This window comes from Camelus dromedarius, chromosome 1 (genome assembly GCF_036321535.1).
Source record: "Camelus dromedarius isolate mCamDro1 chromosome 1, mCamDro1.pat, whole genome shotgun sequence".
Taxonomy (NCBI): Eukaryota; Metazoa; Chordata; class Mammalia; order Artiodactyla; family Camelidae; genus Camelus; species Camelus dromedarius.
The window spans coordinates 88,554,996-88,582,499 of record NC_087436.1 but is presented as its reverse complement, the minus strand read 5'-3'; the positions used below and the strand labels follow the sequence as shown (position 1 = coordinate 88,582,499).

Below are 27,504 nucleotides of genomic sequence, written 5' to 3'. Positions count from 1 at the left end.
GCCACAACTTCCCTATACAGCTGCTAACTTCCAAAGCAGGGCCCTCAAAATTCATTAGCAGGAGACTTTTTGCCCCCGGAGGAGCCAGAAGGGGGCCTCTCAGCACAGACTTTACTCCACCAAATTCCCTGAGAGTTGGCCCGGCGGCCTCCACGCTCCGAGAGGCGAGTTTACCCTGCGAGGCGTGTCTGTGCTTCTGCACTGCTTGGCTCCTGCGGCAGTCCCGCCAGTCCCACCTGTGCCCTGGGGCGGCCGCCGCAGCCGGGTGGGGAGAATTAGAGCCCTACCCTCGGACCTCGGGGGCGTGGCTCGCGCGGAGGCCCCACCCCGCCACCCCCATTGGCTGAGGCTGCCAGGGCGGGTCTGCTCAGACCAGCCCGAGACCCAGCGGCTCCGCCCGAAAGTTGGTCCATGGGGAGAAGGAGAAGCCCAGGTGGGTGAGGAACGAGCTTCTGCGCCCAGGAAGCCCGTAGGGGCCATGGGAGGACAGGTGAGGCTACCGCCTGGAGAGCCCTGTCGAGAAGGTGAGTGTCTGCCCCGAGCAGGGGGACCTGGCATCGGGGTGGCGATGAGACAGTGGCGACCAGAAAGGAATACACGGACTCTTAAACACTCATTCATGCATTTATTCAGTCATTCAGCCAATCAGCTGGTCAACAGATATTTATTGGCGTCTACAATACGCCAGACTCTGTGGGAATGCCTGAGTCGAACTAGACATACGTGGCTCCTACTCTAGTCCGGAAGGCAGATCTATGTAAATTACGGAGAGCCTGAGTATCGTGACGGGGTACTCCGGGAGGTGTGGGAAAACTCCCAAGGCTCGGCTGAAAAGACACGCTTCTACTGACTCAGACTCACTTCCAGAGTCCGTGATCAACGTCACCCAATGGGCAGAGGGCGTGCCCCGGCACCGGCGGGAGTCGGTCTTGCGCCCAGGGCTTGGCGAGGGTCACACACTGGAGAGTCTGGCGCCTTGGACCCCTGGGGAAAGGCGTGGATAAGTCTTGGCCACCCACACCTCCCTTCTTCCTTCGAGATGAAAACGTCTCCAACCCCAGCAGCCTCGTGTCTGACTGTGCAGCCACGTAAGGCAGGAGGCGAGCAGAGGAGACCAGGAACTGGGCTCAGTCACTGGCAGGTTTTTCACAGCTTTGTGGTCTGTGGTTTCCGCCGCCACCCAAGTCCTGTAAAATCTCAGGGTGCTGCCCCTTGCCCTTGCTAGGTGTTTACAACACTGGCAGGCTTTCCACAGCCTCAATACAGAACGCCCTTGTGAATCTAGATAAAAGTAGGGACCGGGGTCCCGCGGCGGGGGTGGAGGGAAGTGCGGACGGCTCTGAACTGAAGTGTATCAACTGAAACGACAGTTTTCAGTTTTCAGAGTCCAGGGGAAAGCCGATTTCTAATTTATCTGGTAAGGAACGTAAATAGTGAGGGGGCAGTGAGAGGCGTGGCAAGAACTCTACTTCTCCAAAATTGCTGGTAATTTCCCCGGTTTTCTCTCCTTTTGGCTCTCCTAGCTTATTGCTTAATGCGGGGAGTTTTTAGAAAAAGAAAAGGAAAGAAAAATAAAGTCAATGAACTAGTCAAAACTGTGCCAGAAGGAGAAAGAAAGAACACAAAGAAAGAAAAATGCCTGAACAATTCACAAACTATTCAAAAGCCAAGGTTTTGGAAGTGGTTACTAAGGCAGCTGGATCTGGAATTATTTCCTAGATAGTCAGATTGTGTGACCTTTGTCTAAAAAATTCCTAAACCAGTAAGTCAGACTACTGATACATCCAACCCTTGTTTACCGAAGGATCTGTAAGTAAGAAGGCTGTGTGAATTACACCACTTGTTTGAACTTAAGGATGGTTTTCCTGCTTTGCTCATGCGTTTAGTTTCAACAAGAAGTATTCAAACTTGATGCTTAATAACTGGGATTAACTGTGGTAATTAATTGAGTGGGAGACTGGTGGCAAAGACTTGAGAGAAATCAGAATCATTGTAAGTAATGGGAAGAGATTAGGCGTTGCTTCCAGTCTTCTCAGCTATGACAGCCTCCTTAAGTCTTCGTCTAGAAACTGGGAATAATGCCTACAGTTTAGAGTTGTGAGGAATAGATGCAGCTGGGATTTACCTAAGAAGCACACAGTTCAGAGCCTGACAAGGACTAAAGCCTCCATTTTTCACTTGTTCATTTATTCAAATGACAGGAGTCCCATGTGCCAGACATTGGCCTAGGTTCTAGTAGACAGGGATTTGCCAGACAGTCTGGTCCTAGAGGCCCAGAGAACTGATTAAGTTTTCAGAACTAGCAATCAAACCAAGCACAGAATTATTTGAGCCTTTGATTTTTTTTTTTTCCTGTAGGTGACCATCCCCATTCTCTGGCCTCTTGGATGCAATGATACACATTTTAATGATTCTGAGATTTTACTCTTAAAAAAATCGATATCATAAACATTTTTCAAAATCCCACCAAATGCACATAATTTTTACCATCAAGACAAGCTGCATTTTCTAAGTAAAATATAGCCTCTTTTATGTTCCACTAAAAAAGATTTTCTCCAGATTTGCACAAGATTAAAAGCATGAGTTTTCCCAGTCTTCCATAGATTTCATAAGTGCTGAAATTCCAGTGCTTAAAGGAAGTAAAATTCTTCACTAAGGTTGTTCAGAAAATATGTTATTGATTGTAGCAGTTTATGTAGGGATTCTGATGGTCAACAGTCTCCTCATAGAATATTTGGCTTCCAGACAACACTGATCATGGGATGATCTTGTTTAGAGATACAAGTTTTTAACTTTTTTAAAAAGTCAACAGTATCTGCTCCATTTTATTTGGGTTGAATGAAATAATGGGCTTCTTACCCAGCGCTATCGGAGTTTATCTGTAGATATATCTACTATGACTCAAGTCCCAAATTTGCTCAAAATTATTTCTCATACTTACTCTGCTCCAAATTTGCTCTAAAGTATTTCTCATTTCTATTCTACTCCCCTTATTCCTGCTTCATTGTTAGTTTTCTCATGAGCATTGTCAGCTCCAGGAGAACAGAGGCCTGTTTACTTGTCTTGCAGATCACTATCTCACCAAGTTTCAGAACAGGGCAGGGCACACAGGAAGTGCTCAGTAAGAATTTAAATGTTAAATGAATGAATACCTAACATGGTGCCCTGCGTGGTAGGAACAACAACTGGTTTGTTGGGTGAATAAATGAAATAGATATATGGATATACAGCATTGTTAAAAGGCTTCATTAAGCTGTAAGAGCAAGTTTGCTTGGTTGGCAGTATTAAGTTGTATGATGGAAAGTGAGAAGTCCCTTTAGATGGGAAGGGCAGAGAAGGCATTTTAAGTGAGAGCTCAGTGAAGGAGTTAGCCCTGCCAGCCACTTCTGGGACCAACTAACAGGTAAAGGCAACTGAAAAGCTTTAAGGTGAGATGGAGTTTAGCCTATGAAAGAAGGGGGTAGGGAGTGAGGTTACAGAGATAGCTGGAGGCAGGATTCTGTAGGTCCTTCTAGTCTGCGGTGGGGATTGTGGATTTTTTTCTGAATGAGAAGAAAAGCCATTGTAAAATTTTGGAAGGAGAAATGACAAGATTGGGCCCATTGATCTAAAGGGTCATTTTGTCTGATGCTGCTCCCTGGTACTCTTTGACCTCATCTCATATTATCTCCCTGCTCTCACTAGCCAGCCTGGGTGGTACAGTTCTTTGCACCCCCTCAAGCAAATTCCCATGTCAGTGTTTTTGCATTTACACTTAACAGAGAGGTTTTTCACTTAATGCTGTTTAAAAAAAAAAATCCTCTTTGCTTCTTTACTGTTTTCCACGGCACTGAGCATATTGTGAAGTTATTAGCTCACTTGTTTATTTCCTTCTATTAGAATGACTATAACAGAGCAGGAATTGTATTTTATTACCTCTTGTATCCCTAACTTCAGAAAATGCCTAACGGATAGGAGATAGTCAATAAATATTTATTGAATCAAAGAGTGAAAAAAAATTAGTGATGTTTCAGACAGTGAGAGAGACTAGTGCAGTGTAATGTCAGAAGTGAGCAAGCTTTGAGCATGGAAAGCTTTTTAAAAGTCCAGCGGAAAAAAATCAAGGGGGGTGGGGAATTAAGCAGAGGAGTGACATAATCCAATTTGCACTGGCTGCTATTTGGAAAATAAATTACAGAGATTTAATTCATTCTTTCCTTTGCTAATATAAATAGGCAGGTGTATCAGTCAGCTGCTGCTGCATAACACACAACCCCAAACCCAGTGGCTAAAAACAACAGTCACATATTTCTGTTTATGTGTCATATAGTCCTATTTATGTGTAGGTCAGCTGATGGTTGACTAATCTAGACCAGGTAAACCTGGGTGACTCTGCATCAGGCTAAATACCCACCTGGCTTTGGCCCCTTAATGTGGGATGAGCTTAGGTTTGCTGTGTGTTTTCATTCTGCGATCAAGCTGAAGAGGCAGCAGCTCTTCAGGGTTGCTCTATTCCTGACAAGTACAGAGGTGCAAGAGAGTAAATCCAACCACATAAGTACATTTAAACTCTCTCCTTATATCACTTCTACTGATGTCCCATTGGCCACCAACTTGACATCAGGGGAAGAATACTCTGCCCAGGTCAGGAGGGTAAGGAAGTGAGAATGTTTGCAGAATAATAATTAAACTAACCAAGTAGAATAGATGATGAGATGATGATTTCCTCAAATTGGAAGTATCTTACAGCAATTAAAAATGTAGTTGTATGCATTCACTGACTTCTCAGAAATGAAATATCCTACTCTATGCAATAAATTGGATAATTTAAATTATTATTCTCTATATATAAATAGGACTTGAAAAATTATTCAGAGCATTTCATCTTTGTGTAAACATTAATAAAAAATTTTAACTGTCTTTGTTTATACCTTATGTTTTTACTTTTCTGAAATAGAATAGTAGCCTGAGAAATGGGTTACCAGCCCTAATTTTGGCAGTTGCATGACTTTGGCGGGTCACTTAATATCCTGGCTTCAGTTTCTTTAAAATGTCTTCCAGCTATAAGTACCTATGAATTTAGAGCTGGTCCATCAACAACATTTATGAACAGCCAGGACTGTAAGTAAATTACTCTGGGAACCAAGATGTCTTATGATCAAACCATAAAATTACAGAAGGGATCTTTAGAATCATTGAGTCAAACTCCCTCATTTTACAGATGAAAAAATTGAAGCCAAGAGTGATTATTCACCTTGTCCAGGATTATAGATACTTAGTACAGAGTTCAAGGTGGGGAAAGGCATATAACCCTGTAGAAAATTCAACTTTGTTTTTAAAGTGTGTATGTATGTGTATGTAGATGTTCACACTTGTATATGAAGATACATATTAAATTGAATGATACGAAATTGCTATTTCTGTAGGGTCAAAAATGGTCAAATATCATCAATTTCATATGGTTCAACATATTGAGAACATTAGCAATACTGTTTGTAAAAGCAAAAACAGTATAAATTACACAAATGTCTGCCAACTATAAAATAGAAAAATTAATGGTGAGATTGTCATACAGTGGAATTCTATAGAACAAGGAGGAAAAAACAAACCCTACAGCCACATGCATCAAGACTGATAAATCTCAAAAACAAGCAAGTCACCGAAGAATACATACTATATGACCACATTTTCATAAGGTCAAAAAAGAAGCAAACTAAACACTTTATTATTTAAATATATAATCTTATAGAGGAAATTTTTTTTTAGAGTAAAAGAATATTAGACAAAATCAGGATAGTTGTTACCTGGAAGGGTAATGTTTTACTTCTTAAACTGGGTGGTTGATGGCGGGGAGGGCATAGCAATGGCAGAGCACGTGCCTAGCAAGTACAAGGTCCTGGGTTCGATCCCAAGTACCTCCATTAAACATAAGCAAATAAATAAAACCCAATTACCTCCCCCCCAAAATGAAATAATACAAACAAATTTTTTTTAATTGGGTAGTTGATACATTGGTGTATATTGAATTATTTTCTTCCTTATAACTGACACATATTTCCTAAATATTTATTATTCAATATTTAGATCAGGATATAATAACACCAAAGAAGTCATACATGCTCTCTGCTGACAGGAGTGTAAATTGGTACAGTCACTTTAAAGGGTTATTGACAGTGTCTATTAAAATGAAAACTAAGGAATGTAATAGATTTTCTGTGTTGAGTAAAATTCAGATTAAACTCCTCGAGAATTACTTTGCTTACTAGAATCTTAAGAAGCCAACTCTGATTTTGAGATATTCCTCTAATTCCTCTGCAGCCCCGAAGTCCCGGCCCACACATTCTACTTTACCCATCTCTCCCCTCCTGCCCTGCACCACCCCGCACCCACCAACCTGCCAGTCACTCCCCCACCCCCTCCTTCAGTCATATCTGCTATAGGTTCTCTCCTTCCTGTGCTCTCAAAACATAAAACAATTTAAGTTCTAAGGTCAGTAACTAGACAAGATTTTTATTATTTTTCCTGCCATAAAACTTGAAGCATGAATGTCCACTTAATGATGAGAACTTACAAAATGCAACAAAGATTATTTGCTCTTCCCTGTCACCCTCGGCCCCCACACCCCCTAAAATGTCGGGAACATTTTGCTATGTCAACAGCTCAGAAGGAATATTGTTTCACTGAAATGAGATCCACCCACACTGTTTTCAGAGATAAAGTTTTGGAATGGTTATGTTAACTACATACTAAGTAACACTAACGCAGCCACAGAATTTACTGCAGTCAGGTCAGATGGTTTCGCAAGAATTCATGTAACGGAAATTCTTACTACCAAAAATTACTTTGCACTCTTGGGGTTTAGATGAATTGAACAGTACCCGGGACAAGATTGCTAAGGACTAGCCTATTTGAAAAAATGCAACAATTCTTACTAAAACAATTCTTACCGAAACATTCCTCGGTTACCACAGAATATCCCTGAAGTAATATATTTCTCCTTGGACTATTTAGAAGTTTTGTCTCAGAATTTATCCTGTATCTCTGAATCAAAGTTGGTTCATTTTCAAATTATAGAGATAAATAATAATCATGAAAAAATTGAATTCAATCATTTTACCTTTCTGTTGACTTGATGGTTGTTTCTTAACTGTGCACGTGGTAAAATTCACATAACTTCATGATGCTTTGCTAGGGAGGCATAGATCCCATTTTTAAACTTTTGTTTCTAAGACATCATTTGGTCAAGCTGTCTTGTTGTTCAAATGCCTTCTTAAGATTTTTGAGACATAGAACTGATTTTTTTTTTGACGGAATTCTAAAATTGTAGTTGATTAATTTTTTTTTTGCCCATTTTTGTTTAGGTAATTTTTTAAAATACCTTTATTATGGTATGATTCCTGTGCAGTAAACTACACATATTTAAGATGTACAATTTGATGAATTTTGATAGACGTATACACCAATGAAACCACCACTGCAATCAAGATAGCTAACGTTTTCATCACTCCCTAGAGGTGCAAATTTCAAATTCTCAATTTATCCTTTCTCATCCCCTTTACCCCCTGGTAACCATAGATTTTGTTCTCTGTCTGTGAGTCTATTTCTGTTTTGTAGATAAAGTGGGGAAAAAAAGTTGAAAAGATGGTCCAAAAACCTAGTCACAGTGTCACCTTGTTGGCAGCTTTTCTAGTGGAGAACAGATTATGAAAAGTTTCTTACGTGGTGTAAAATGTTTTCATTCTGTGTTTTAGTGTTAGCCTCAAAAAAAAAAGCACTTCTAATAATGGATCTGGATTTACATGTTTATTTGAATCCTGCTTAGGAAAAAAGAGCCTACTGATGTTTAATTCATTTTATTATTAGATTCAATTTTATTAAGGAGAAGGTGAGTTAGTAGACCTGAAAAATCATTCTCTTTAAGGAAAGTGGTACAGAAGACTAAACTCGCTTTTAAACACGTTTTCTGAAATGCATAATTCATCCCTCCCGAAGTGGGTTAGCTCAGTTCCCTGTAATGCAGTGATTTCTAGGCTGACGGGGTTGCTGTGCCCTCTCCTACATTTAGGCATCACGAATGCTTCTGCTTTCCAGGTGACACACTGATAGCATGAAGGAGAGAAACAGCTGTCTTGGGGCAGGGCAGCGGGGGTGTGGAGGCACTGTGACGAACTGCTGGGCCCAAGCCAGTACCGACCACTCAAGTTTCTCTTTCTTGTAGAAGGTAAACATGAATGCGCCTCCCTTTCGTTTGTTGACATTTCCCTCTTTCCCTTTTTCCAGGCTATGTGCTGCCTCTGATCTGTCCAAATGCCTCCCAGGCTTGGTGTGAGATCACACGTGTGTCACAGCTGCTGGCGTCTCCCGTCCTCTACAAAGGCATGAATTCCAGCATAACCAACTTGAGCATTTCTGCAAGTGCAGAAAACAAATACAGTCTTTATGTGGGCCTGGCACTGGCAGTAAGTTCCAGTATTTTTATTGGCTCCAGTTTCATCTTGAAAAAAAAGGGCCTCTTGCAACTGGCCAACAAGGGCATTACTAGAGCTGGTAAGAAACCGACACAACTATAACAAATTAAAGTTTCTACTGCAGAAATAATCCTGTCGTAAGACCATAGTGCTGCAGGAATAACTATCTCACTGTCTCTGTCTTAGCCCCTATCTCTCTTCTTAGCAACTGTTCTTGGCACGTTCCAGGACGGAGCCAGCTGTGTCTCCTTTAGGGTGAGAATAAAATTCAAGAGCTTCGGAGTGAGGGATGGGTCTTCTTTCAGAGCTTTAGTCTGCAGTTTCAGGCTTCAAAGGCAGATCAGGCTCCTCCCCTGCTTAAAACATGTCAGTGGCTTTTCTTTGCACTAAGAGTAAAATCCAAACTTTCTTCCATGGTCTCTGACTTCCTGCCTAACATGACCCACGTTACCTCTCCAGCGTCATCTTCTGCTGCCCTCCCTGTCACCTGCTTTTCTCTGGTTCCTGGAATGTACCAAGTTCTTTCCTACCTCAAGGCCTTTTCCTTTGCCTGGAACTCTTCCCTACCTTTCACTTGGCTAACTCATTCTTGAGACTTCAGCTAAAATATCATCATCCCAGCAAGGCCTTCCTTGACCATCCTCTCTGGGGAGGTCTCCCTCACTCCACCCCTGCTTTTCTGTGTCACTGCACTAACAGCTTCCTTCACTGTGCCTGGAATAATTTATCCTTGTACGTTTATTGCTTCTTTACTTGTTGTCAACAGGCTTACTTGTTTATTGACAGTGGACTCGATAAGAGCAGGAACCTTCCCTAGCATAGTGGCTGGCACCCAATAAATATTGTCAAATCAATGAATGGATGGCAGTAGAATTAGGTTACTATTTATAGTGACATTTCAGATGCTGTTTAACTCTGCTTGACTATCCTCCATTAACCATGAATTTTCTGTTCATTCTTATCAAGAATAATATCATATAAGAGCTAAGGTTCTTAGGGAAAAATAAATGACCATGAATTGTGGAAACAAGTTTATTAAGAGTACTATTGAGGGGAGATATGCACTATCAGAAAATAAAACATACTATAATGATATATTGAGTAAAATAGTTTGGTACTGGCATTAAGATAGACAAAATAATAAAAGATAATTGAATTTAATATATGATTTTTAAGCGGCATTTCAGTCCACAGGAGAAAGAATGAATTATTCAATCGAAAGTACTGAGACCATTGGCAAAAAAATAGAGAAAAATGTAAGAAGAGTTCTACTTTATACCACTCGGCAAAATAGATTCAACAGAGTTTAAGTTAAATTTCAAATAAAATTCTCTTTAAAAAAACTTAAAATCTTCCTAAGCATAAAGATAAAGGAAGAATCTATTCTATATAAGGAAGAAGTTATCTGGATTGACCAAAAAAGAAAAAAAAATCCTACATGGAAACAGCCTTAACTGAAACTAAAAAGGAAATGACATATAGGGAAAAAAATTTCAAAATATATGACAAAGTGTGGTTAAGATCCACAATATGTAAAGAGTTACTATAGTCAATAATAAAAAGATTAGCACCCTAACAGAAAATAGACAAAGCACATAAACAAGGAACTCACAGAATAAGAATTGTAAATGGCCAATAAATATACTCAAATAAATAATTTCATTAGTACCCAAAGAAATACCAACTATATAACAATGAGCTCCTGGGTTGTTGCCTACTATTTTAATAAGGTTTCATTTTCTTTAAAAAAATAATGTCCTATGTTGGTAAGGGACTTTGGGAGATAAGTAGCCCTCTCAAACATTGCTCGAACAGTATAAATGGGTACAAATTTTCCTGAGAGTAATTTGAGAAGGCTTAAAAATGTTAATATCTTAAAACCTAACAATTCCACTTCTGGAAATTTATCTTGAGAAGTTAACAAAAATAATAATAATAATAAATTAATTTTTAAAAAAGAAGTTAACAAAGCTACAGTAATCAAAACAGTATGGTATTGGCACAAAAACAGACATATGGATCAATAGAACAGAATGGAGAGCCCAGAAGTAAAACCACACACCTACAGTCAATTAATCTACAACAAAGGAGGAAAGAATATACAATGGAGAAAAGAGAGTCTCTTCAGCAAGTGGTGTTGGGAAAGCTGGACAGTGGCATATAATCAATGAAATTAGAACACTCCCTCACACCATTCACAAGAATAGAATGGTTTAAAAACCTAAATATAAGACATGACACCATAAAACTTGAAGAGAACACAGGCAAAACATTCTCAGACAAAAATTGTAGCAATATTTTCTTAGATTGGTCTCCCAAGGCATAAGAAATAAAAGCAAAAAAATGAAACAAAAAAAATGGGACCTAATCATCTTAAAAGCTTTTGCACAGCAAAGGGAACCATTAACAAAATGAAAAGACAACCTACAGAGTGGGAGGAAATATTTGCAAATGATGCAACCAACAAGGGATTAATATCCAAAATATACAAACAGCTCATACAACTCAATATCAAAAAAGAAAGAGAGAAAGAAAGGAAGGAAGGAAGAAAAACCTAAATAGACATCTCTCCAAAGAAGACATAGTTGGCCAACAGGCACATGAAAAGATGTTCCACATTACTAATTATTAGAGAAACACAAATCAAAACCACATGAGGTAACACCTCACACTCGTCAGAATGGCCATCATCAAAAAGTCTACAAATAATAAATGCTGGAGAGGGTGTGGAGAAAAGGGAACCCTCCTCAACTGTTGATAGGAATGTAAACTGGTGCAGCCACTATGTAAAACAGTTTGGAGATTCCTTTAAAAACTAAAAATAGACTTACCTTATGATCCAGCAATCCCACTCCTGGGCATATATCTGGAAAAGAAAAAAAACCAACTCTAATTCAAAAAGATACATGCACCCCAATGTTCATAGTAGCACTATTTACAATAGCTAAGACATGGAAACAACCCTAGTGTCCATCAACAGACTGGCTTAAGAAGATGTGGGGGGATGTTTATAACTAATATTACTCAGCCATAAAAAAGGATGAAATCTTGCCATTTGCAGCAACACAGACAGACCTAGAGAATACTATACTCAGTGAAATCAGTCATACAGAGAAAGATAAATATATGATATAACTTATGTGGAATCTAAAAAATAATACAAATTAATCTATATACAAAACAGAAGTAGACTCAGACAAAAACAAACTTATAGTTACCAAAGGGGAAAGGGAGTGGGGGAGGGATAAATTGGGAGTATGGGATTAATAGATACAAACTAATACACATAAAATAGATAATCAACAAGGGTTTACTGTATAGCACAGGGAACTATTTTCAGTAAATCTTGTAATAACCTATAATGGAAAATAATCTGAAATATATATATATATAATATATAAATGATATATTATATATAATATATATATATTATATATATATAAATGAATCACTTTGCTCTGCACTTGTAATACAGTATTTTAAATTAACTACACTTCAATAAAAAAAAAAAGAGAAGAGAAAGAAAGAGAGAGAGAAAAGAGTTAACTATCTTGCAAGATAACCCTTACAGCTAATATATCCTGTTTAGTTTAATTACAACCAGATCAGATAGGTCAAATTCACCAGATTAAGTATATTAAAATTGGTGAGAACATTACATTTTTTAGAACAAACATAACAATGACCTAAGGTCGCAAATTACAGTAGTGGGAGGATAACTCTCTATCTTAGGAAAGGTTTTTGTCCTGTTCAGTAGACTAGACACAAAGTCAATTTCATGGTGCCCAAGTAGAGAATAGATAGAATCCAAGTGGCTAATGCTCGTCGTTCTCTGATTGACAATCCAAAATCTCCAGCGCTCTTATGTCAGCCATCTACTTCCCTTTACAGTCCTCATTAGGTTACCATTCTAATTTATGATTTATGGTTTTCTGACTTTTAATTTTAACTGTGGCTGAAACAAAGTATTTAGGGCTTACATTACTCTATGTCCACACCTCTGAATGGCTTAAATACTGTGTGGACAAAGAATGTCACCTGCTGAATCAGTAAAGGAAGTATGTTGTGGCCATCAAGCTACCAGCCACTGGAGCCACCCCTAAGGGGATCCAGGACGAAGAAAACAGGATACAAAGGAATGATTTAGTGAGTTCAGTGAGCCCACACTCTTGTATATTCCCATACATAGAGAAGTGCTAAATTCATTAACTTGATATGTTTTCTTTAGTTAACAGTAATCTTCTGATGTTTCGACTGGTTTTTTTTGTTTATTTATTTTTGGTGGGATTTTTTTCTAACAAAAATTGCTATATATCCCGGCTCCTCCCTTTCCCTATTGGAGAAGTCCCTCAGAGCTACCTTAGAGTGTATCTCCCAGGCTCAACCCCTCAGCAAGTCCGGCCGAACAAAACATAATTCTCAACTTTTAGGTTGTGCTTTTTTTTCTTTTTTCCAGTCAGCAATAAACCTGATGACTAAATAAAATTTTCCTGCAAATGAAAAAAACCTACTTTCTGTAGAAATCAAAGGTGACATAGAGAAAGCTTTAGAGGATCTCTGGAAATGACCAAGTAAATAAATTAAAAGATGAGATAAACTGAGTACACCTTAAATCTTGCTTTTTCGAACCATATTCCAGTACCTTTCATAGAAATTAATCCCTCAAACCCTCTTCCTCTACTTTAGAACTTACTTTCTATTTTTATAATTTTTCTAGGACAAGGTGGACATTCTTACCTCAAGGAATGGCTCTGGTGGGCAGGATTACTCTCAAGTAAGTCCTTAACGCCAAGAATAGTGTTTGCTTGCAAAATAATAAATAAATTACGTGGAAGTCGTTCAAAATCAATTAATTTATCTTCCTGGTAAGGATGGCATTTAAGTCTAGACATTTTCTGGTGCACATATATCTTATATAAGTCACATGTATTTAGAATTAATTTTTACTCTTTCCTCCGCCGATCTCTATGGTCTCAATACTGTATTGGAATGCAAGGGGGCAAATTAACATCTGAAATCTTACATTTTATCACAAAATTCTCCTTCTCTTGTGTTTTAGTCCCTGTAACAATTGAGGGAAATGCTTTCCTCTCACATTTTCCCAACTCCTAATTTGATATGTGACTATTTGAGCTGCAAATTTGCTAAGAAATGGGTACACTTGCCTGGCCAGGAGCAAAACATGGATAAACAAATGTACGCTCGGGCTGCTTAGCGCTGAACGAATGGAGAGAAGAAGCTTGTTCCCGATCTCCTTCCTCCTAGACCTGCCCTGAGGATTAAATGAGACTTTGTAGGATATGAAAGCTCTTTCTTGATGCTAATGTGACATCCAAAGAGAAGGTAGTGTTCTCTCCCTCAGATGCTTTTGCAGATTGAGAGCTCCCTCCTGACTCTGAACTTTTTCGAATCCCAAGCCTAAAACTTCAAAGAAAGGCCCTCATAAACTGCAGTTTCACACCACTTGCCAGCCATCTCCCTCAGCAGCCAGAAGCCTTAAAACTTCCAGTGATCTTCCTGTAGCAAGTAACACATTTCAGTATTTTGAGATCCTGGTATGAGAAAGAACTGGATAGCTTTTCTTTAATAAGCGGTGGTATCTAAAAGCCTTATTACCCAAAAAGTGGGTTCGCCTCTTGGCAGGGGTTGAGGCAAAAGACACAATCAAGCCAAAGAGTTGGAGAAGGAAGGATTTATCACTTGCAGCAAGTAAGGAGAACCCTAGGATCTTTCCCAAAGCAGTGTCTCCCGAAACAGCAAGTTGCAGACGTTTTAAGCTTAAGGGTACGTGCGAACTCATGAAGGGGCTTGAGCAGAGGAGAATTCAGCACAGAATCGGGGTAAAGGTTGACAGAGTCCAAGCTTTAGTTGATGGAAGTCTCTGAGGGTCAGAACAGGTCATCATCATCCCTTAGGCTCCAGTTGATCAGGTGGTTGAGCACTGGAAATTCTGCAAAACAGCTCAACAGAGGGCTTCAGGCTAATCTTTACCATTGAAACAGCACTGGGAGTCTTTATAACTGATTTATCATCTTTGTTATTGTTACTTCTCTTGCCTAATATCAGTTTGTTCTTTTGTTCCCTTAAGATCATTATCACTGAGACCTGTTGAAGGGCAAGCACTGTGGTCAGGCTGAGATCACAGAATGGCTTAGGCTAGAAATGGCTTCTCTTGTGTCAAAAAGCTATATCTGGTTCATTTCCTCCAGGGACCCCCTAGCCGTACCTGCTGAGAGGATGATGAATAAAAATAATTTAAATTTGTATAGCTTTTTCCATTTTTAAGGTGTTTTTATACTTTATTTGAGTGAAAGTTGTCAGGGAGTGTACTGGGAAGATTTCAAATAAATATTTGGAAGATTCTTTCTCCTTTTCTCTCTGTTTCTCACTCTCGTGTCTCTCCATACAATAGAATGAAAATAGGAGAATATTACGTGGCTACATTTATCATTGTATTCTCATCATACATAAAGTTTACGCCCATGTTGAAGAGAGAAAAGCACAAGTCTTCGACATTAGAGATTTTATCTAGCAACAAACTTAACAGTACTTTAACCATGACATCAATATTTTCCTGGAAAGCTGTCTATACAGATAAAAATATAAATAATAGGCAGTATTCAAGAAAGCTTATGTCGATGAAGGAAATTGATTAGTCAATCTAAGAGAGAAATGGAAATTTTTATTCGCGCCAAATTGAGGATTATCACCTGGCAACAGCCTCTTAGAAAGAGAACTGTTCCACCTGTTAGAGGTCAAAGCACAGTTATGTAAGTTTTTGAGACAGGGGGCTATACAATAAATGATGTCTAATTGACAGTTTACACAATCCAGAGCTGTAATTACAAAGAGAGTAGTGGGCCCTTCCAAGATTCAGAAGGAAGGTTATCTCCTAAGGGAGTCTAGTAAGTGTGGAGGCACAAAACACAACGGGATGGAGGAGGCCCAAACAAGCAAAGAAAAACTTCATGTTTAAATTTTTCTCGTCTTGCCATAAGATCTGAATTTTATTTCATCCCTTACTATTCCAAAAAAAACCCTACCATTGTTGTTCTTAGAAGAGCAGCCTCCTCATTGTTCTTTTCTGTAAGTTTCAATTTGTTTTATGATGTTTTAAAGCTGAGTCCTCCTGTCCATTCAGCTGGGGTTGGGGCAGGGGTGGGGAGAGTGGTGTGGATAGCAGCCAGAAGGAACAAGGAAAAGTGTGCTGGTGTCATTCATCTGTTCCAGAGGCTCTCTCTACAATAAGCGTTTGCTTGGCATCGTTTGCAGCGGGAAATACTACATTCTGTGGGCAAGTGTCCCAGTGGTGACCCATGAGAATAATTTGGCCCCAATACAAGTGCTGGGCTCTTAAAGGGATTTTCCCTCACTCTGGAAGTTAATTGCATCGCAGTATCTCATGGAAGTCTAGAGTTCCTCAGATAAGACAAAGATTACAGGAGTACATTGTTAGGACCTTCAAACAGCTGGTTGGATCTCCTTGGGCTACTAAGATAGTGTTACTTGATTGTAGATCGTCTGCAGTCTGCAGATACCTGACTGCCGGGCCTGCTGTAGGCATCTCTGCCCACCCCCTGCCTAGGCAGCAGATCTCTAGAAAGCATTCCCATTTTACAAGTGGCTTTACTGTTAATTTGCATAGCAGTAGGTATTCTTAAACAAACAGAATAATTCTCTGCTTACTCCCAAGCTACCTCTACTAGATTTCATCAGAGTGACCAAATATGTTTCTGGTACTAAAGTAACTAAAAGCATTATTGAAGATCATTTAAAATGAATATCCATCTGTCACCACTTTTTACATTAGTTGAGTTTGCATCACCAGATAAAGTTTATCTGCATCCTTTTTTAAAATTTTTTTTTATTGAAGTATAGTCACAGTTTACAATATTGTGTCAATTTCTGGTGTACAGCACAATGCTTCAGTCATACATGAATATATATATATTTTCATATTCTTTTTCATGATAAGCTACTACAAAATATCAAATATAGTCCCCTGTGCTACACAGTATAAACTTGTTTATCGATTTTATATATACCAGTCTGTACCTGCAAATCTCAAACTCCCAATTTATCCTTTCCCATCCCCTTCCCCCCTGGTAACCATAAGTTTGTTTTCTATGTCTGTGAGTCTTTTTCTGTGTCTGTGAGTCTGTTTCTGTTTTATATATAAATTTATTTGTCTTTTTTTTAAATTCCACTTATGAGTGATATCATATGGTATTTTTCTTACTCTTTCTGGCTTGCTTCAGTTAGAATGACATTTTCCAGGGCCATCCATGTTGCTGCAAATGGTATTCTTTTTTATGGCTGAGTAGTATTCCATTGTCTAAATATACTACAACTTCTTTATCCAGTCATCTGTCGATGGACATTTAGGTTGTTTCCATGTCTTGGCTGCTGTAAGTGGTAATCTGCATCCTTTTAATACCAAACCATCTCTACCTTCCATAAAAGAGGTTAAATTATTCCTTTTTGCTAGATCTATCAGCATCTTTGGAATAAAAGTCTACTGCTTTCCAAGTGTCGTTTGTTTTTCTCTGAGGATAAATAAGCCCATCTTTTGTATTAATCCTGCTGCTTGCTTTCCAGTGGGAGCAGGAGAGGCTGCGAATTTTGCAGCTTATGCTTTTGCACCTGCCACCTTGGTCACCCCACTGGGCGCTCTGAGTGTTCTCATAAGGTACGTGAGCAGTTATAAATTTACAAATGTGATCAAAATGTAAATACTATATAATACAAAACAAATCCTGAGACACTGCATCACCCTGAATAGGGCACACTTCAGAAACCTTTTGTTAACAGGAAAAACCTGTCTCTATGGCAAAAGGATGAGTGACAAGATAGCTAAAGGTAAACTAGAAATCTTAAGGAATTTCCATTTATTCTATGAGTAATTAAGGTCCTCAGAAGTTTTAAAACATATTACTTGAAAAAACTTGTAGAGACTGATGAGCATAAGCTTCTCACTGAGAGTTAAGTGCATAAATCATGCAAAAAGTGGTGATGCTTGCAAGTGGACAGAATTTATGTTGTTTGTGGTATCAGCACTTTCCCTTTGCTTCTAGGGCATAATTAAGAAAAGCCTGTCTGGATAGTCATTCATAGTGAGCAGTAAGGAGCTTTGCTCCTGTAGGGATTTTAACACCATGATAAACTTAACACAAGAAGTATACTGCTAAGCATATTGCAAAACAAAAATTTTGAAAATCACAAAAATAATTTGAGAAGACTACACAATAAATAGCAGTAAAAATAGGAGATACATTGTCTTGTTATTTAGAAAACCTGTAAGAGAGTGTACCTGGTTTCCTGCTAAACATAAAGTAATTGTGTGGTTTATTTGTGACCATTCAACAAAGCCTAGCAGATTTTTTTCCCCACTCTCACCTGAACAAATTGCCACAGCCCTTTTCATGCTTTCTGTTGTCATAGTGGTTAATGACTGTGGTTATCAGAGGCCTTTAAAAAAGCATGGGGTTTGGGTTAAATTTCAACTCTCACTAAAAGTCTTGCATTGTCTGCTGGATACTTCTGTTTGGAGACGTCTTAGTTTCCTTTAGTACTGGACACAGGAATCATTTTCCTGTCAATAGACTGGGGATCTGATATTTCTGAGTTGGTCTTTATTATGATCCCAAATGAGTGTGTTCCATGAGCCCATGAACTCTTATTTTGTAGCTAAGCAACTGTTTTGTTTGCTGTCTTTTTCTTTTCCTTTTATCTCTGTTCCCTATCAACCCCTAGAAGAAAGCTTATGACTTGGCCTACCCAGTTCTTTTCACCTTTGTCGGATTGTTAGAAGAATTAAGTGAGTCAATACACATAAAGCGCTAGAACCCTGTCTACTGGATGAATGATAGCTATTGGTCATAGCAGTATTTTTGCGGAGGCTGCAGTCCTCATGAGTGGCCACATGGGGGCGACTCTAAGAAAGCAGCTGGTAATTGACCATAGTTTTGGGTGCAAATGGATACTGATAATGCCCTGGCGGGAGTGCCAGGGCATTAGGAGCAGGTGCCACAGCAGACCTACTGGTAGAGCAGCAGGATGGCATAATCTGGTGTCCGTGGTGGTGCCAACCTAGAACTTCCTGAGGCCATGGCAACCAAAGTAGTGGGAGCATTGGATAGGTCAACGTACCAGGGCAATAGCAGCTGGTAAGGAAATATTTTAATATTTTGACAACCTATGTGGTTGTACTTGTGTCTCCTAGCAAAATATGAGCCCTGAGAAGAGTAATTCTTCTTTAGGCATGTATCTTTCTTTGAAGTTTTCATGAGCACACATGTTCTAAATGTATCATGCCAATAAGATGTAAAAGATCTTCCATTGTGTTTGGCTTTACAGGAGAAGGTGGGAAAATTGAAAATGAACTGAGTGGGACCTCTTAGAAGGTCATGAGAAAATTACAGGGGTATAGAATGCTTATTATAGCTTTTCAGATCCAGAAGCAGTTAAGCAGGTTAACTTAACCATCATGTCTGAGTTTTAAAACTAATCAGGTTTTTCCGTAACACACGGTGATTTCAAATTAGTTACTGGGATACAGAGTGGCATGTACCATAGTGTGATGCCTTGAGCTGCAGTGGAATCAAAAGGTCATCAAACCAGAGTGATTCTTTTTTTTTTTTTTTTTTTTTTTGCTCTTTCCACAGTGCAATACTGTCTTCCTATTTTTTAAATGAGCACTTGAACATTCATGGGAAAATAGGCTGCATATTAAGTATATTGGGGTCAACTGTGATGGTTATCCATGCCCCACAGGAAGAGGAAGTCACTTCTCTGCATGAAATGGAAATGAAATTGAGAGACCCAGGTTTGTGATTCAACCGAAAGAAACACTCAAATTCTGCTCCACTTTCTCTCCTCATCAAATGAATATGTAATAATGTTGTAATAGGCTTCCTTCAAGCCTAGCTGTGGGTTGAGAGGCACTCAGGTTTGACTGAGTAGCTCAAGTCTTCTGAAAATGTGACACGACTTACTTTGTGTCGAAGCTTCTCCTCTGCAGAATGAAAGGAAGGGATGGGGTTGGGAGAAGCCAGACTTACACTCCAACCCAAACAGCATCTTCCTCCCTCTGAAATAAAAAGTCAAACAGTCTCTGCTGTACCTCACAGTGTTATCTCTGAGGTTCAGATGATATGTCTGTGAAAGTCCCTTGTGAAATACTGAGAGCTATGCGGCAAACTGTTGTTACTGCTGTTTTTAAGTTAATCTCACTTCTCTTTCTAGAACACACCCATGCTCCATAACTAACAAGATTTCACAAATCCTATTAGCGTTTTCAGAGGTTTAATTCTTTTCTCCTCCTAACAGGATTTATCTCCTTTGCTGTGATCGTAACTGTGATCTCCTTGGTGCTGATTTTGATTGTGGCTCCCAAGAAAGGACAGACCAATATATTGGTCTATATTTCAATCTGTTCATTGATTGGAGCGTTTTCAGTGTCTTCTGTCAAGGGCCTGGGGATTGCCATTAAGGAGCTCTTGGCATGGAAGCCAGTTTACAAGCATCCCCTGGTCTTTGTTTTGCTGGCTGTACTTGTGCTTTCAGTGACGACACAGATTAACTATCTCAACAAGGCACTAGACACCTTTAATACATCTCTTGTGACTCCCATTTATTATGTATTCTTCACGTCCATGGTAGTGACTTGCTCTGCCATCTTATTCCAAGAATGGTATGGCATGAAAGCTGGAGATATCATTGGGACCCTGAGTGGGTTCTTCACCATTATCAATGGCATCTTCCTTCTACATGCTTTTAAAAACACTGACATTACCTGGAGTGACCTGACATCCACTACCCAGAAGGAAGTCTTCTCTCTGAATGGCAACGAAGACAAATATGTCTTACTAGAGAATGTGGAATGTTCAACCCCAGGATTCGAGGATGACATTATCTTGTTTAACAGGACTGAGGACCAAAGATCCTAGAAAGCCTGAACTTTGACCACTGTGAGCCACTCGGAGAGGAGAAGGAAAACCTGATTCTTGGAAGAACTATTAGCAAAGCTGGCATTTTTAAAGTTCTAACTAATAATTTAGACATGAGGACAAACATAAATGCCTTCATTTTTGGACATCAAATTTGAAAATCAAAGAAGACTTCTGCTGCTTTTCATTTCTGCAAACTTGAAATACTTCCTAAGCATAAAACAAGTCAAAGCGTTAGATGACTCTCACAATAATCTCTTTCTTCTGGGCACAGTATGTTTGGCTCTGCCAGGTGGCTCTTCATTTCTTTGGCTGCTATTCTTAATTTCTCAGTAATTAGTAGATAAACTCAACTGTGTGCTGATAGGCAGACTATCAATCATCATTCTCCAATGAGTCGTAGTTTCAAATGATTAAAACTGAGAAGTGAGATCATTGAAGCTTCCTCCTCCTTCTACAACTTCTTTCTAAACAAGATAGCTAAAGGGTAGAGCATTAAAGAAAAAAACAGGCATGTTGGAAATGCTCCTTGGTGGGCTAGAATGTGCAAGACACACGTACCCATGAAGGGCTTATGAACTGCAATTTATTGACATATTATAGAAGTTAATTATCAATTAAAAAGGGGAGAATGGAGGAGGGAGAGAAACATTTCAAATCTTAGGTAAATGAAACAGAATTTTCCTTTTCACAAAAACAAAAACAAAAACAAATGTAAACAATTGTATTCACAGGTTCTTTTAACTCAGACCTGAACAATATAGGACAAAATTGAGTTCTGGAGAAGTCCAAGTGATGTCACCTTTGAAGTTCCTTATATTAATTTTGTTCTTTACTTTTCCTGTTATCCCAAGGGTAATTTTTTCTTGTTGATGTAAAGACTTTCACAAAGTAACTGCTACATTATTTTAGGATTATACTGTACACTTCAGTTTTTCTCAAAGGTTTAATCCCCAAAGGGTGGATTTTCCACGGACTGGAAACAAGAAAAATCTTTATGAAAGACTTAAATAAGTTATAATTGTCGTCTTGAAATTTGGTACTTTCACATTTATTAAGGAAATTATAATTAGTTACTAACCTTTTTAAAAATATACATATCCTACCACAATAAGTGGTAAATTGTATTTTTCTGTTGAATTTCATCCTGACCATGTTTTCCATACATTTTGTTGATAAGTGTTTTGGGAGGCTAGGAAGGGGAGTTAAGATCTTGGAAAACAAAATATTAAGACCTCAGGGACTATTACACGAAAATACATTTTCATATTAAAGCCTCCATAAAATTTCCCTGTCTCCAAGTACGTAGCAGCAATAACATCTGTGGTGGTCTTTAACATTTACGGACAGATACTCATCACTCATTGACTTAATGGAGAAGAAATCAATTCCTATTTCTAGACTAAGCTTATTTCTCTCAAAACAAAAATCCCAACCCAAAAATTGTGACATTAAAAAACAGAAAAAAACCCTTCAGGCTGACTGGATTTCTCTCTACTAACATCAAATGTTATTAGTTTTGTTTGTTTGTTTGTAATCTAGCGTGTGGATCCTGGGTAATAATGTAAATTCTGTTCTTTGGAATTCTATTCAGGTGACTTTAGCATTTCCCCCCAGTTCTGCTGAATCATGACTGATGATCACGGTGATGACCTGAGCTGATCGCACTCCTACAGTGCTGGTACGGTCTCTGTGGTACGGTCTCCGTTTAGTGTTGAGTGCAGTTCAGTGCATTCCAAACTTTTGAAAATTGAGAATCCATGGAAGATTCATGGGTTGATAACTCAGGTCAGACACATGTTTACTCTGTTGATTGCTGTTTCACCTTGATTGCATAGCAGATATGTAAGCTATGAACACAAGTCTGTAGAAGTATTTTCTGAAAAGGTAGTATTTGAAAGTTGGAGAAATTCTTTTTTTTATTGAAACTGTTGACTTCTCAGGACACCTTCTTGGTGAGGAAATTAATGGCATCCAACCTGCAGCTGGGATGGTTCTCCACAGTACTGAATTTTCATGTCAAATGTTGCTTTGCCCTCAGTGTACTGTGCCCAGGTTGAAGGTTCTTGGAACAGAAGAACTCATGTGTACCCTGGGTTGGAAAATGAACTGGTGTTGACATGTATGCCCAGGGGAAAGTCTGAGAAAGATTTAATGACTTGAAATATGTTGAGAAACAATGAAACACTTGAAAAGCTCTAAAAATCCCTGATGGGCAAATACATTGAAAAACCAAAAATGTTACAAAGCCAAAATCCAGAGTAATTTTTCCCAAATAGGAAGATGTTGTCCAAGGAAGAATAAAATGCTGGATCTCTGTATTCAAACTGTGTTAGTCTTAACTGGTAGCCTCGGATGTTTATATATTTTAATATATATACTTTGTCACATAGGTATCTTAAGATTTATTATGTGAATATCTGTACATGTGTCATTAAGGATTACAAAGCTGTCCTTCCACAGACAAATTGAAAGCTTTTCCTAATTCTGTAAATACAATAGTTTCATTTTATTTTTCAATTTATTCTTAGGTCAATGATTAGTGATTTTATTTTTAGTTCAGATTGCAGAATGTTCATAAAACCCTTTAGATTTGGCAGTATGGAATTAACATTTTTGTTTTAAGAGTGCTCAATCAAATACATTTACATGGAAAGCACCCGTATCATGCCTGATACTGAGGCATTTAATAAAAGTTATTTTCTTTGAATCAGTGTTTTAATTCTCATAGTCTTATTACTAGATAGGTTAGACCCATTAGTTGCCAGTTTTCATACATCCTTTTCTCAATTCGTGTCACCTTAGCTCATTTTTAATAACCCAAATGAAAATGAATTCCATTAGTATACTATCTCAACAACAACCCAAAATGATTCCGACAAAAATAATCTATTTTTCTCGGTAAAACTGAACTAAATGCAATCATCACATCCCAACAAAACTTTGTGGAGAAGTAATTTATGTGGATATATATGAAATGTTTTCAAATATTTTGAAATAACTATGACAGTGAAGCTTTCCATATTTTCAATCTATAAATACTGTTCATTTTAGAAAGTTTACAAATTTTAAATTAATGTTTCTGTATGTTTTTCCTTTGCAATAAAATAATGTGGTTTAATTATGTTTGTTGGAGTTCAAGTTTTAGTTTATTGAAGTTAAATTTATGTAATGAAACAAACATCCCTGTTTAGAGACTAAAAGCAAGTTTTGAGGTTTAAGAAAAAAATCTGCACTTCACCTAATTTGGCTTCATCATTTTCCTTGACATTAAAATCTGTGTTTTAGAAAAAGGCTCTCCACAAAACCATCTCTGTATAACTGATCTGGCACCTGAACAAAAGGTAGAGAAGGTCTTATCTTCTGATAATTTTATCGAGCAGTCAGTGTAATGAAATCTCCCCTCAGTTTAGAATTTAAAAAAAATAAAGAGACGGAGAAGTAAAAGCATTATAAAAATACTTGGTAGCATTGCATTATTTTAAATTGACTTTTACAGGGGTGAGGGCAGGGCTCAGTAGTAGAGCACACACTTAGCATGCACGAGGTCCTTGGTTCAATCCCCAGTTAATAAATTTACAAACTCTCAGCAAATTGAAACAGCAGAGAGAGAGGAAGAAAGCATAACAATATTTGGTAGCACTGCATTACATTAAAACTTGGATTTACAAACCCTCAGTGAGTTTCCTTCTAACCATGGAACTAATTAACACTGTGCTTCAGTATTAACTGCATCACCGTGACTTTGGCAGTTTCCCTCGTTTTGTTCTGAACTCATGTTTGTATGGAATTGTCTAGGTACAAAAGGCCTCTTTTTTACTTGTGTCCCACACCCCTCTCTTTCCTGCCATTTTATAAATGAAGAAACAGAAAACGTACGCAGTCCCCTAAGTCACCTAGTTACTCAGGGCCAGCCACAATGAGGACCAGAATCCAAGCCCCGCAACGCCCCAAGCTACCCACTCCACTGAGCGCGGGCACGTCTAAGGAGGCCTTGGTGGAACTCATCTCAGCAGCCAGAACCAACTTCAGTCCTCCCCAGCAAGCTGTGTTCGCACACACCAAGCGTTTCAGCGCCCTGGCTGCGGTAGACAGGAAGTCTCTAAGAGGTAGGCTTAGGTTAGAGGCTTACATTTTATCTATAACAATAAACAACGTATTTTTCCAACGGAAAGCTTTGGTTGCAAACAAACAAACAAAAAAAAAGCTTTCTGAGAGAGCCGAGCTTGTCCCCCTTCAGTTACAAATCACAAACAACCTTCCTTCTTGAGAGAAAACTGAATCTCCATAAACATCATTCGTACGGGAGAAAAGCTTTGGGTTAGAAGGCATTTCAGTTTTCACACGTAGAGCTTCCCCTGTGGCTGAGGATGGAGCACATGGGAATCTTTGCGAGCCAAGTTCTGTCAGCCTCGCACGCTTGTCCAGCCTTCGGGAGACAAGGCCTCACACCAGTTTTCTGCACAGACACTCGTAAGACCACACAGTCCTCCCTCCCACCCAGCCACGTGTAGTCCCCAGCCACTACTTGACTGGAGGGAAGCAGACGGACAGGGTTGGTAGTGGAGGTAAGAGCCATGCTCTCAGTACCACGTTCCCAGAATCCCCTCCCACCCTCTGCCTTCTGTGATCCCACCAGTGACTCCTGACTGCCAGCATGCAACTCAGCCTGGCCCAAAGGCTTGTGGGCTGCTTTGTGAATGCCTTCTATAGGGACCACAGAAACCAAACACAGGGCGCTGATTGTTTAGTATCTGTGGATAAAGTCTCTAATCTTCCCTGGGATGGATCCTGGGTAAAAGTATATGGCCCCTTCTTGAGTTAACTGTGCCTAACAAACACTTAAAAAATAAACTCAAGGACATCCCATAGCCCAAGCCAAATAAAACAGATTGTCTCAGAGACCACAAATGGACAAACTAGCCCTGCAGCTCAGAAGGTCACCTTCTCTCTCAATTATCTTTTGCCTTTGATTTCACTATGAACATTTCATTATATTACTAGAAGAGTTTAAATAAAAATGTATTTGAGTAAAAGAGATCACTATTTTTCTCATACCACGGAGTGGGAAGGCTCGGGTGTTAATCCGCAAGCCTTGCAGGAAACAGGCAGAAAATAAACTCTTATGGGTAGAAGTGGGTTTTATTTACCTTTGTTACCTACCTTGAACTTCACCTTTGTTACCTTATTTGAATTTAATTCCTCCTGAGTAACCTTGCATGCACAGAAAAAAAAAGTGGGGGAAGGCTTTGAGATTCTGGGATCGCAGGATTGCAGGGTGCAAACTTAAGTGATTCAGGGATTCAGTCTTTTCAGCAAGGACTGAGACAGACAGACACTCAGCAAAGGGAGGCTGTGGGACTGAGTTTACCTGGGCAAAAAGGAGGACCAATATCGATGGCATCACAATGTGGTTTCACTGTGAGAACCAAACTGGTTTAGAATCAGGCGGACTGAAGGAATTCAAGGCAATTCAGGTTATACACAGCAGTTCACTTCTTACTGGGAGGTGCCTGCTGATGGGAGATTAGCCCACAGCCAGGGGAAAAAAAAAGTGTGGAGGAACTAGTCAAACAAGATCAAGCATTATATTATTGTTTTGCTGCCCAGTGTGGAGTAGCTGGGGCTGGATGGAGCCGGTCTGCACAGCAGGAGCACAAGTTCTACTTTCACAACATCGGGATAATTTACGGTTCAACAGAATGAAGGTTAAACGCCTCCGCCAAACACATATGTGTGTCCAGTGTCTCTGAAAGGTGGTGACTTCAGAACGGGCAATGAGACATGAAGGCTGAGGTCTAAAACACGCAGCTGAACAGAAACACGTCCAATCTGGTTCCCAAGCTGATCAGAAAATGAGGCTTACTTCCAAAGTCACCAGTAAACTCACCTGACTTACATTTTCCCCCAGTCAACCAGCAGACTCCACATAACAGAATTATTTATAGAATTATTTCTAAATCTAATGGCTGTCTCCTGAGGTTTCATGGAATTCTGCATGCCGTGTGGTACCCCCAACGGGACAGAGAGAGTAGAATTCTCTGCCAATTTCTTGGCACCTTTACTATCTTCCCCAGAGATCTGGTAGTACAGCCATCAGGTGAGAAGCTGCAAACTCCCTGCCTTTGGATTTCTAGCTCTTTGTAAAAAGGCACTGTCTTCCCCCCACTCTCCTTAGCTTCGATTCCCTAGCCACGCTGGTGGCTGACTCAGGGAACTGGCGGGCAGGCTGGCTTGGTAAGGGACCGCCTGCTGAACAGCTGTTACTCGTCAGATACTGATGAGACATGTTTCTCCCTTTGTTCCACCTTTTAATGAGAAGCCTTGGCCCAGAATAAACGTATCTCTGCACACAGAGAGTATTTTATCTAGTGCAATGATTTTTAGCCCTGACTTTACACTACTTTTGTTAGAACAAGCACAGAGCTAGATATGAGCAGAGAAAGGAGGGCAGAGGTCAAATGGCAGGAGCTGGACAGAAAGGAGGGACACAGGCCAAATGCAGGAAACTATACGTCATGTAAGCACCAGGGGTCCCTGGGCAGAGAAAGAAAAGCAGGAACCTCTGGGCTAAGTGGTCACAACTTTTGGGGTGACAACAGGCCTAGAGACCAACAAAGAAAGGTGGGAAAAGGCAGGAATCTCCACTGTCCAAATGTAACCTTTTGATCATTATGCCCTCATTTCAATAAAATTAGCCTTGCAGATTAGAAGTAGCCATAATGCACTGATGCCATGACACTTCCCATCCAGACAAAATAAGGACAAAAATCCTTCCTCCCTTGGAGAAGGTGGAGTTGGGATGAAAATCAAGGAATACAACCCCAAACCCTTCCCTCCCCAGTGAATGCTCCGCCCATTCATTTTCACACCGTATGTAACCAACTTGCCAAAGAAACTCGGGGCCCGCCGCTCACCTGAGCCTGCCCGCTCTCCCCTTGAGAGTGCACTATCCATCCCTTAATACATCCCCACTTTACTTTCTTCTTGTCTTGTCTCTGAATTCTTTCCGGGATGGGGTAAGAACGTGGACACTGGTTACATCTACAGGCAACTCTTCCACCTGAGAAGGCTTTTTTAAAGGACTGTGCCTGAGCCCCACCCCAGGC

The 27,504-nt window shown here is 39.5% G+C and overlaps 2 protein-coding genes across 4 annotated transcripts in view; one reads left to right on the top strand and one right to left on the bottom strand.

Moving 5' to 3' along the window:
• Positions 1–27,504, bottom strand: part of CNGA1 (cyclic nucleotide gated channel subunit alpha 1) — a 77,941-nt gene that overhangs the window by 46,680 nt on the left and 3,757 nt on the right. The window contains exon 2 of the mRNA XM_010992863.3: positions 11,279–11,313. The gene's annotated coding sequence lies outside the window, so the exon portion shown is untranslated. The remainder of the gene's footprint in view (positions 1–11,278; positions 11,314–27,504) is intronic.
• Positions 383–23,521, top strand: NIPAL1 (NIPA like domain containing 1). Of its 3 annotated transcripts, none has more exons than XM_064486875.1 (7): positions 384–524; positions 7,430–7,493; positions 8,260–8,526; positions 13,165–13,221; positions 17,046–17,136; positions 19,112–19,272; positions 19,776–23,521. In XM_064486875.1, exons 3-7 carry the CDS (start codon positions 8,358–8,360, stop codon positions 20,393–20,395), a joined length of 1,098 nt encoding a protein of 365 aa, XP_064342945.1. In that variant the 5' UTR covers positions 384–524; positions 7,430–7,493; positions 8,260–8,357; the 3' UTR covers positions 20,396–23,521. The 3 variants fall into 3 exon arrangements, with proteins under 3 accessions (XP_010991164.3, XP_064342945.1, XP_064342941.1); XM_064486871.1 differs by having other exon boundaries at positions 7,341–7,493; XM_010992862.3 differs by lacking the exon at positions 7,430–7,493 and having other exon boundaries at positions 383–524.